Raw genomic sequence first — 12,613 nt, forward strand, 5'->3', positions numbered from 1 at the left:
GCGAGTCGAAACTTCGCACCCGGCGGCTCTGCTCGTTGGCGTGTAATACGAATTTCATTCTGCTTCTGTCTTTTCAGAAATGGAATAATACGCGCTTAAACGTAACAGGCTCCCTTTCACCAGTTTTTGAAATAGTTTACGCGAAAGTATTTCAATTTGTGAAAATTCTAATTGTATACCGTTCCCTTTTTAATATACATAGTTTATAATTTCGTTGATAATTATTCAACGGATGAAACAGAAATGAAAGTTTGTATCCTTCGTGCTTTATCACTGTAGAATTGTCTCAATAAGTGAATTATTAAAAGCTTTTGCGATGGTAATATTCGTAAGAATGTTTCTTCTTTGAAGTTAGCGATCATTTAATTAATTATTTCTTGTGGAAAGGTCAATATTTTTATAGTTTCTGGTTTATCATTATAGAATTGTTTTAATCGATTCATTAAATTTTTTTATGATCAAAATCGTACGATATTTTGTATAATAATATATAGTATAATATATATATATATATATATATATATATATATATATATATATAATATGTATATAATATCGAATATTACTACTATTAGACAATTTATTTACAAGTTATTGTACGTGCGTAATGCTTAAATAGAGAAAAGCCAGGGAACGATTTCAGATATAAAATACTAATTTATACATGTATCCTATACGTTCTACGTTCATGTATTTCTATGAAAAATTCAGTCTTACAAAAATTGTAATAGCTCGGTCAATTCCTTAATCATAGACATGTTTCGCGTTATTTAAAGTACCTTAAAACAAACGATAATGCGCATAATCTTAAATGTAGAATTATTGTTATTATTGTAATTATGTAGAATTAAATGTTCTGGATTATTCTCGACAGTATATACGATAATACAAATCTCGGTACTGACCGAATACTATTGTGCTATATAATTATCTTTGTCCACGAGTTTTGATTAAACGATTGTCATTTTTCCACCACAAATCCCACCGATCCAACTTCCTTAAACTTTCACAAAGAATTGCAATTTTTGAATAAATATTTTGAATTCGAAGGCACGTATACAGCAGTGATTATTTTATTCACATTTTCTTCTACCGAAAAAAACGGCAGAATACTTTGAGTTTAAAGAGTTTAAATTTCCTATACTGACAGGCAATGGCGACGGATCATAGATTCAGCTAAGTGGATCGCAATCGATCGACTGTTTCTTCCCTGAAAGTTGTTTGTTGCCACTGACGGGATTTTCCGTCGAGTCGATTATGCTGCGACAAAAGAAAATCGGGAAGAAGAGAAAAGATATGCTAAGAAGGACTCACCGGATCAGCTCGAAGATCTCTGGCTTTTCTCGTTCCCTCTGCTGCATTCTCTCCTTCATGGCTGTGATGATGCTGTTCGCCTTATCCTCGGCGCCATGCTTCGAACTCTTCTCGGCCGCTCCTGGGAAAATGAAAAAGGCAAACGGTGAAAATTTTATTTCGACAACGTAACGTTGTTTAGCCGGTTTTAATAGAAAATAACATAGAATATTTTGTACAAGGCTTATTTTGCGACAAATACTCTACGCTTTATGTGCTGTTTCTGTATCAATTGTGTAGGGTAGTAAGAAAATAAAAAGGGTTCAAAGTTTAGACTCAAAGTAGATTACATATTTATGTATTTACATTGCATTTAAAAGTGAATAATACAGAATATGGATGAATTATGTCAGATAATAGCGAGGTGGATTATTATACATGTTGGATGGTTTATTAAACAGACGAGTGATAACATTGTAATAGTCAGTGTATATTAAAATCACTTTAAGTACAAGTTCAGATCTCAGCGAAACGTTTAGAACACGAAAGAATAGACACGTTCGTAGTTTATTATTGGATAATTCTGTAAGTAATATAGTATAAATTAATATAAATTAATACTGTACTAAATTAAACGAACAGCTTCAAAACCGACTGTTTTTCCTTCCATCATCATTTGAAACCTACAGTAGCGATTCGTCACTTTATTTATTCATTTTTGAGAAATTGTAACTTAACTGTTTAAGAAAGTAGTCAATAGCGTATTTTGTCTCATCGTCTACACTCGTTTACCATTATTATGCTAAATTTTCTATTCTCCTTCCATAAGATTCCTGCCGCGACGAGTTCCACTGTTTTCCATATGAAAACTGCATTAATTATGAAATGACCTAATATTTTATAGAAGCTTCTCTTAGTTAAGGGATTTGCCAGTTTCATAGACGTGAATCTAATTAAATCAGACTGTGAACAAAATAGTGTACGGATTACGCAATTATTTTTAATTTTTTTAGCTGATCTAGAAGGATATATTCCTTTATACAACATGACTGTACTAGCAGGACGTATTAACGTAATCTGCTTTAATCAGCTGCTGTAGGTAGGTAACTAATCCAGCATAAACACACCGTTGCGATACATAATAGGGATTAGAGTGACGTTAAAAACAAGACACACACATTCTATGCTTTATTAAATTCCTAACTAAATTGTAATGAATAAATAGTACGTGTGCGTATAGAAGATTTGATAAAATACAGATTTACGGTTCGCAAATTAATATTACCATTTTCTTCCTTTCTCTCTTCTTCTTTCTTTTTTACGTTTATTTGTGATGTTTATTTATTACGAATTATATTTATGTACGGTTAATGTATTATAAAATTCATTATTTTCATTATATCTTAACAAGTCAGTTCGTGACTATTATTTTCATAATTAAATAAATCATTAACTTTCTTCAATAATTTCAGTAATTTTATTTCGATACTATTATTCCCATAGTTCTGTTCGTTATAATTAGACAGCATCTGTTTATAAAGATTTATATTTTTATGAAGATAAAGTGGCTGACAAAAGCATCTAAACACTTGTCGAATCTTCTTTCGAACGAATTTTATGTTATACGGAATACTTTGAAATCTATCATGCTGATATTGGTAAAAGTGAAAACCAATCCGACGATATATGTACATAAAAATTACAAGGTATTTGTTTATTTGTCGCAAGCATATACTTCATGAAGCTTTTAACAAGCCACAAGATTTTCTGGCACCATCTTCACCATTAATTACTTGTATGTTTCAGACTTGCAAGTTGACGAGTTGAAATACAGTCAAGAGACTTGTGAGTTGCATACTAACTTTTGCCAAGAGTATGTTTCCAATAAATGTTTTGTGACTTCTATAGGCATTCTGAGATTTGTTTCAGATTTTACTTTGATAGTCACGGACAATCGGTTTTCACTATAGCGTCATGAAAATTTAAGAAGTCTCGTATGACACACATGACACGTTCGTAATTCCCTAATTTCCTAAGTTCGTAATTTTCTAAGTATTAGGTTGTCCGGAAAGTGTCTTTCTTACGCAAACGTGTTTTTTACGACAGTGCATCTTCATACAAACGTGAAACCAAGTCTGTAAAATGTCACGGAGTTTAACAAAACAAATAAAACAAAATGGATCGTACGTAATTCGACAAAATAATATAAAAGAAAAAACATTGTGCGTCTATTACTTCCTCATAAAACGAAAGAAACTTTTCGGACAACCCAATATAACTTGATACAACGCGTTTGCGGTACATCAACAGGACGCGGCGTGATCAACAATTTATTAAGTCTACCATTAAACTTAATAAATTACAGGGACAATAATTATTGCCGTGAATATGTTCGAGCGACCATACTTTCCAAAAGCAAGTTTCGCGATTTGAATGGCGACTCCGCAACTTTTCTCCGTAACTTTATCTCAACGATTTCTTTTCGAGCAGTTTCCGTGGCCTCGGTTTCGAAGGACGCACACTTCAAGCTTTTCCGCGAGATACGCGTGAAAACGCAACCGTCGCGTCTTTCGTCGAGCGGAACATTCGAGCTTTAATTTTCCGGTGTAAGCTTCATCCTAAGCTCGTTTTATGCACGAGTCTGGGTTCTTGCGCGAGTAACATCACCGCGGCTTAACCAGACCGGAAATTACACGTTCTGATCGTTCAGATGTAGACTACGTAGCAAACTCCAGGCGAGCGTTGGCGAAAAATCGAACTTTCTGATAACTAAATGTAGAAATCGAGGGAAAAATTGGAAATGTTTAACCACGCGTGTATTTCCAAACAGCATTGTAGAAAGAATCGTCTCCTATGGTGAGGATTTTTTAATATTGACGTAAAGCATTGAAAAAAAATAAAGCATCAAATTATTCGTAAGCTCTATTCATTATTAAAAATAGTTTCAGATATATTAGGTCGTCCGAAAAGTTTCTTTCGTTTTATAAAGAAATAATGGATGCACTACATTTTCTGTTTTATATTATTTTATCGAATTACGTATGATCCATTTTGTTCTATCAAAATAAAGATCACATCGTTCGACAGATTAGGTTTAATGTTTGTATAAAGATGCGTCGTCGTAAAAGACGTGTCTGTAAAAGAAAGACACTTTTCGGACAACTCAATAGTATGTGAGTTGTTTACTTCTTATTGATACACGTCGGTTTCCTTGATTTTTTCGAACTGAATTTGTAATATTTCATTCTGTTTCTGAACGTTTGAACACAACTCTATTTTTGCTATGGAATATATTTCAATAATTACGGAGATGATCTTCAAATAATTTTGCGACAGTTTAAATCAATAATTTAACTTATCTCGAATATTATTTCTCTATGTTTAAGCAATTAATAGTTCAAATGTGAACACGACAAAAGAGTACGTAGAATTGCAGCTGCGAAATCATTATCAGTTTTCGCAGCTGTATTTTCCATGTGCAAACACGGTGGATATCTATAACAAGTCTTGTAACAGGCGAATCGTATGAATATATTAGATAAAATTTTAATTAAAATTTTTAATTTTCATGCACCACCTTGTCACCAGGTTAATATCTTAGACCATGGTCAATTTGAACTTTGACACCATAATTAATTGTCTGATACTTAAATATTCTGCGTGTACGATGATGAGCCATTGATAGATAAATATAAGTGTTTGATTAATAATTTTTCGAAATTCATGCAGTTCAAATTCGCCTAAATCTCTGGTGAAAATTAATCTGCATAAAGATACATCGACTTGTTTATCTTTCATAATCTTACTGCTATTTTAAGATTTGCGTATCTTAGCTTCACTTTTATTTCAACGAACAAACAGACTCTATGATATCCTTGGAAAATCTTTATGTTTAATATTGAAACGGTAAATCGGTAATTTTTTAACGGTAAATATTTTTCTCAAACTTTTTAAAAATAGAAAAATACGACCGTGTTGAAAATGAACGAAAAGATACAGCGGAGTTGACCTTAAAATACAAGCGTTCGTTAGTTTCGCGAGTGACGAAACGTTCATTTATTGAAAGTAATACCTACATTTGATTATTTTATCTTCAAAATAATAATATGTTAAACTACTGACTATAAATAACTAAATCAACTAAATAAAACCAAGCTAAACGAATATTTAGAAATATTGAGCAAGTAATATGTAATAATATGTAATCGTATTCTAAGCTTAATATTTTAATAATAATTTAACAACTCTATAATAATATAATATACACGTCTCTATTCCACTTGTCTACACTTTATCAATTACGACAAATCAATCTACGCCTATATCAAACGGCCAAAGATTTCTCCAACTTCATCGGCAATTCTTCTCTGGTCTCTAACGGAACGAAGATAATTCCGATTCGAAGCGACGTTTGACATTCTAATCAAAATTCCGATACTCGTTAAAGAAACGAGCTTCAATCCCAAAATCTATCGTTTCCTGGGGAAATGGAATCCAATCTTTTCAGTAGCCGCAACATGCACCGCGTTGCCTTCCGATCGAAGTTCATGGCGATCGCAATATATTTCGCCCACTGTGTCCGATTGCACGACTTTCAACCACTATTTTCTCGTGTATCCGTGCAACGCGTTTCTCTGTTCGCTACGTTTCAATTGAAGCTGGGCAAGTAGCCCAGAGCCCAGCCATACCATACTGTTGGTTAAAATCGTTGTCTTTGGTGCTTGAAAACGTGCTGTATGTGGCGAACCAGGTCATTTACGGTAGCACGATTTCCAACGAGCAAAGAGAGAAATATCGATGCACCTGTTACGATCCGATCACAAGCAGCCACGAACCGAGGAAAATTAATACGCCGCAAAAGTAATATTATCGTTGTTTACCAAATACGAATAATGTTCGATGTCGGTATAAAATGCGGTGAAACTTTAAAAATATAGTATAAGAATTTGTTGTACCTCTCTGTCAAATCAACCGCAATATAATATTTAATATATTTATCAATCAGATATATATCATGTCCATTTCTAAATATTTCTCTAAATTTACGAGATTCCTGATCGTCTGGAATAATATCATTTTTGTGATGTTTTTCCAAAATGAAGCTTCATTACATGATAACGAATAGATTAATATATCGATATATATACAGGGTGGTTGGTAACTGGTGGTACAATTGGAAAGGGGGTGATTCTACGCGAAAAAAGAAGTCGAAAATATAGAATAAAAATTTTTCGTTCGAGGCTTTGTTTTCGAGAAAATCGACTTTGAATTTTCGCTCGGTACGCGTGCGGTACGTTATAACGGATCTCACTGTAGATCGTTGTCTCGATGGAAGAATTTAAAAAATTGTTGAGACATTGTATACAGGGTGGTTGGTAACTACGGATCTACAGTGAGATCCGTTATAATGTACCGCACGCGTACCGAGCGAAAATTCAAAGTCGATTTTCTCGAAAACAAAGCCTTAAACGAAAAATTTTTATTCTATATTTTCGACTTCTTTTTTCGCGTAGAATCACCCCCTTTCCGCTTGTACCACCAGTTACCAACCACCCTGTATATATGTCGGGTTCTGTGTAACGATTCTTCATTTGGATCAAACATTGTTGTTACGCAATGGAGAAGATATTTACCAGTACAAATATGATTATTACCGAATTTGACAAGTAACCGTGGTAATTAGATACTCGAGATGCATCGACATCTGGTAATCATCTTGCTCGAAGAATTGGGTCTGTGTGTGGCGAGCCACGAGACAGAAACCGTTGGAGCGTTTATTATTTCTTTGTAAGGAGAGCTATACAATTACTCTATGCCTCTATTAGGTAAAAACGTTCATTCCGTGACCGCGGCTACGTTTAGCGACTAGTTGTCACTTCGAGCCCAAGCTCATTATCACAAATTTCGGACAATCATAATCTGGTTAAATCATAAAGACTAAAGTATTGGGGATTTTCTCAAGAATTCCAAAGGGAAGGCCCCGGTGTCCTTTCATCTCCGACTTGTATATTGATATTTCTAGTCATAGAAGACAAAAATCCAGTAACCACACTATTTGGTTGATCGAATAAACACTTGCTATGATGCGTATCTTGTTCGAGAAATTTTCTGTAGTTACAAAAATCTCCGACCCCAGCTAATTATTAATTATTAAATAGATTGTAAGATTGACGAGTGTAAATATGGAAAAATGTACGAGGATGTCCGTGAATTCAAAATATAAAATATGCAAAGTAATGTACATATCGTTACATTTAGAAAATAAAGCATGTTTCCATTCGAGTTTTGTTTCATCAGATGTATGAGTAGATATATGAATTTACATGAACATTTGCAGGATGTATCCTCGTTTCATTTGCATTCACTATCCCAAGAGTAACTGCTGACGCTTTTAATATGTACAAATTATCCGAAAAAAGGTCTGAATTAAATGTCGCTGTAGGTCAAAACAAATAATGAAATGTAAGTAATCACGATGACAAAGAAATATTCCATAAAGGGCAGCATATTTTTTCTAGAATATCTCGGTGGTACTGTACGTTATTAATGTATGTATACTAACTATATCGTAGCAGAATAAATCAACAAACAAAGAGGATTTATTTTCGAAGAAGAAACTGCACGATTATATTCTCATTACATCCATCTGTCTCATCTACTTTACGAAGCTGCGTGTGTGTTTCAGGATTCCGAGTAAACAATTGATTACGCGTTCCATGCTCGTAATTGATATTCATTGATCTAGTCGCTACTCAACTGCATTCGAACGCATTATTAATTCAACGTCCGACGAACGGATTTAACTGAAATAAAAACTCTTCGTGTACTCGAGATCCGATCGTGCGTGTGTCGATAAATCCCCGCAGCGCGTTCGTCGTATAATCTACCAATGTGAAAAACGGCCAAACTTTTCGCCTGGCGAGAGTTATTAGCGTTTTCATCAACACGCGCCAAAGCGTTGGTCGATTTAATTCTGAACCATCGACGATCGAATGAATAAGCGTCGTGTAACAAACGTCCAGTCATTTTCAACTCTCGATGACTCTCTCATACTTCACGCGAATAATTTGAAACGCTTTGAAATGTTCCGCTTTGGGAACTATTTTTTACGATTGAACTGCTCTTGCCAGATAGCCGATTAATTCTACTTCGCTAGGTAGGTCAATCGTAAAGTATTAGATATCGAGTGAAGTGAAATATTTATTTCGTAACTTTGTCGATCCATACAGAATCGCGTTAACACCGTGAATACACAGAGATATGCAGATTACTCGACGCACAGTTTTCCTTATAAATTCGCAAATGAGAAATTTCGCGATTTCCAATTGTGTTAACAGCCAGGCTCAGTGAAAATGCTGATTCACTTATTATATACGCTTCATTTGTATTCTATTTATTATTTGCAACCTTTTATTCTTACAAATAGACCGTGAATGTTTTGGAGAATTCATATTTTCAACGGAGAAATCTAAATAGAAAGTTGGTTCAGATATATCGCAACGAGTACTTTACTCTGGGTATTTTGTATGTTATTGCATGTTGCGAAGCACGCGAGCAATTTAAATGTACACATTTTGGAATATTACATTTCCTATAAATACATACGTAAACGTTCATTGCGTTCTTATAAATATACAGGGTGGTTGGTAACTGGTGGTACAAGCGGAAAGGGGGTGATTCTACGCGAAAAAAGAAGTCGAAAATATAGAATAAAAATTTTTCGTTTGAGGCTTTGTTTTCGAGAAAATCGACTTTGAATTTGCGTTCGGTACGCGTGCACTTTATCACGTCTCGTTATAACGGATCTCACTGTAGACGTTGTCTCGATGGAAAAATTAAAAAAAAAAAATTAAAAAAAAATTTTTATTCTATATTTTCGACTTCTTTTTTTGCGTACAATCACCCCCTTTCCGCTTGTACCACCAGTTACCAACCACCCTGTATATCCCTAAGAATGTTGAATTCTACTTGATTTAGAAATTATAGATATACATAACACGTATAATATAAATAATAACGTTCACTACTATCCGCGATTTTAGATATCGTTTCGTCACAGCAAACCGAAAATTTCGCGGTGGCTGCAAGATTTATTTTAAAGTTCCTTCCGCTTTTTGCGGCCGTGTTCTACGCGGCAGATATTAGAACTGCTCGTTAATTATATCTCTGCTTCGCTTCTGGTAATTAAATTTGGAGAAATGCGATGTAATTTCATCGCGTCTCAACGTAGTCGCGAGCCAAGTTAATGTCGCGATAGTTTTGTTTCGTATGCAGATCGTGTGACCTCGAGATCGCAAGGGAAGCGAAAATTCACGCAATTGCAATTTATTTTATCGTTTCGCGTCTAATTGGAGTTAATGGCGTTCCGTATTATGCATCGAACAGATTCATTCTATCGATCGTCCAGTATTCGGACAATTCGATAAATAGAATTCGATGAGTGCTTTTAATGAAATTTTTGGACCTATCATAACTCAATTATAGTCCAGAATTAGTAGATCTATGAATATTTGAATATATGTATTATTATATCGTGTGTTTTTCATGTTTGAAGATGGGAAAAATGTAAATACAGTTTTGTTGATTTTCCAACTTTTATAACACCCGATGCCTGAAAACAAGAGTAGTTTATCGTTAAAGGCTTGATAGATACGAAGATACAAGGCTTTGTAGGTAGGTGATAAATCTATAATTAATGTCATTAACATTACACACAAGATAGACATCAAAATACGCGATACAAAATTTTATAAGAAAAGAGTACCGATTTAAAAAGTTACTTATGTCAAGAAATATATATAAAGTAGATTTTAAAGGTGTCTAAATCTTGATTTCGTACATTTAAATATCAAAAATAAATCCTATTATAGTTTCCTCGCTAACGAAACGAAGCGTTGGTTCGTGTATTGATAAACCTATAACTTTTAAATACGTTTGAAAATCAGAAACTCAGTGAAATATGAATTATTAGATCGTTCGAAAAGTTTCTTTCGTTTTATAAGGAAATAATACACGCGCAATGTTTTCTCTTTTATATTAGTTTATTGAATTGAGCACGAACATAATAATAGAAATAGAACGAAATGGATCATACCTAATTCAATAAAATAATATAAAACAGAAATTGTTGTTCATCTATTATCACCTTATGAAACGAAAGAAACATTTCGGACAACCTAATATTTCCAAAAATGTTCTAGGATAAGTCGTTATCGTTATATTCATTCCTTTCGTTTTTACCCTAATTTTATTCTTCAATTTTTAGTTGGTTTTAATAAAAATACTTGCGTATTTTCTATTGTAAAAATTGTTCTGCTAATCCGTAAGGATTGGTATTCGATGTTATGAATAAACGTCCTACCTAACTTACCCGTTTTCGATAATTGAAATGGACTGCGTTTCGTTTGAAGCTCAGCAGAAGATCAGAGGTATTCCAGCTCAATTTACTTCAGCATCTTACAAATGCGATTCGCGCAGTGCCAACTATTCTAATTATTCTGACCAATAGAATGCAGCCTAATTTAATTACAATTTGTCAAACTACCGATTCACATAATTCTAGTCTGTATCTTTATTCATATCAGATAAATATATCGAGTTAATATCAAAATTTATTACGTGAAATTTCATGATCTCTTCATAGACGCTTATTTGGTATTTTATATTGGGGAAATTACTATGTAAATAAAATACCTTCTTAACTTTGTTCCTGAATACAGTTTATATCGTAAAGACCGCAAAGTAATTCCGTTTCCTCGAATTAGCGATTAATTTGTTAAATCTTAATCATACGAATCATTGAATAATCCGTGCAGACCGAAGCATGGCTTTTAAAATTCTTCATATTATAATATCGGTTATTTACATTCTATCATATATTTTATATTTACTATTTATATATTAATAATTTGATATTATAATTGGAAAATGAAAATATATACGACCTAGATGTCCATAATTCCGCTCAAAATTATCATTAAACAAATTGGAAACAATTAATTTTAACTAATTATCAAAACTAACGATTCCGCTGAAATTGCTCAACTTCGTCACTCAATTCCCGATGAAGTTAGTTATGTCGTGACTAATTAGCTAGCAATTAATAACGGAATCATAACACAGTTTACGAACTTCGATCTAATAGCGAATAACGCCAAGCACGCAGGTATCAAAAACGTCGATAATGCTCTACAAAGATAGCGATATAAAATTGCGGGCAAAATTCAGCAATGCAGAAATAGAGATAATTTTGATAATTGCTTGTTACCAAGTTATAATAATTTCAAATTTCTAATTAACCCATAAGCGATGGACCCAAAATGGGGTGTATGAAATCCTAGCAATTGCTACTTTAATCCCAAACAATTTGTGAGATTACCGTTGTGAAATGCAGTTCAATTAACCGTATAACTTAACAACTATACAGCAATGTGTATAACTCACAATATTATCTTTTGTAAATTTTTATATTCTTCTGTCTACATAGTAAACCGACCAGCATATGTTACATATCAAATCACAGGTTGATTTTAAACGCAAAATTGACAATGTTTACTTACTTTGCAAGCAGTCGGCGTTTAGCAGGTCCTTGCACTTTTCGTGGCACTTGACACCGCATTCGGTACACCGCACCCCCTGTCGTGCGATACCCCAGAGGAGACCCTCGCACTCGTAGCAATAGGTCGGCGATGTGGCCGTCCAGGTGACGAATTTGTGCGGCGTCGTCGAAGAGATCGGGTAGATCATCGCTTGCAGCGTTTTCTTGTATACGTGCATCTTCTGCGGATGCAGCAGTGTTGCACAATCAAGTTAGAAATCAGCGTATCGAAAGTTCGTGGCAAGGGGTGTATTGGACAGTCTGTATTTGCAGGGTTCATTCCAACGACTCCGACTCTGCTACTCGTTAACCGAATCGATAGTTCCTTTTGAGGTAACGAGGAACGTTTAACGTTTATTAAACTGTTTGGGCGAACATTCTTACGAGATACGAACGAGCTTTTATTATTCTTTTCTTTCAACATTGGTGTCGAATCAAACACAGTTAGCTCCTACTCGATGAAAAAAGATGTTTGTAGAATTTTAATTATTTTTGTGAAAGTTATAGAAGTTTAATATGGAAGATTTATATGGACGTTACGATTATTGTTTGTTGGAATTGTCTTCCTTGGAAATTTTCTTTCTCAAAGAAATGGTAGCAAAGATGAGTCTTTTTCCGAAAAATTCTATTGGTTTCATAAACATATATTTACTGCCATAAAAGTACTAATATTCTAATATTCTAATATTCTCTATCCCTCTGAAAACACTATGTAATTTGTAA

At 33.9% G+C, this 12,613-nt stretch overlaps 1 protein-coding gene across 15 annotated transcripts in view; it reads right to left on the bottom strand.

Moving 5' to 3' along the window:
• unc-13 (protein unc13 homolog) overlaps positions 1 to 12,613 on the bottom strand; it is a 378,276-nt gene that overhangs the window by 60,498 nt on the left and 305,165 nt on the right. For 14 of the 15 annotated variants that reach the window (XM_069130578.1, XM_069130571.1, XM_069130572.1 and 11 more), the window contains 2 exons: positions 11,853 to 12,072; positions 1,315 to 1,435 (listed from right to left, as the gene is read on the bottom strand). In XM_069130578.1, coding sequence (XP_068986679.1) covers positions 1,315 to 1,435; positions 11,853 to 12,072 — 341 coding nt within the window. The remainder of the gene's footprint in view (positions 1 to 1,314; positions 1,436 to 11,852; positions 12,073 to 12,613) is intronic. The other variant, XM_069130522.1, reaches the window with a different exon arrangement.

Source organism: Bombus flavifrons, chromosome 2 (genome assembly GCF_040668555.2).
Source record: "Bombus flavifrons isolate JBK064 chromosome 2, iyBomFlav1_principal, whole genome shotgun sequence".
In the NCBI taxonomy this organism is placed as follows: Eukaryota; Metazoa; Arthropoda; class Insecta; order Hymenoptera; family Apidae; genus Bombus; species Bombus flavifrons.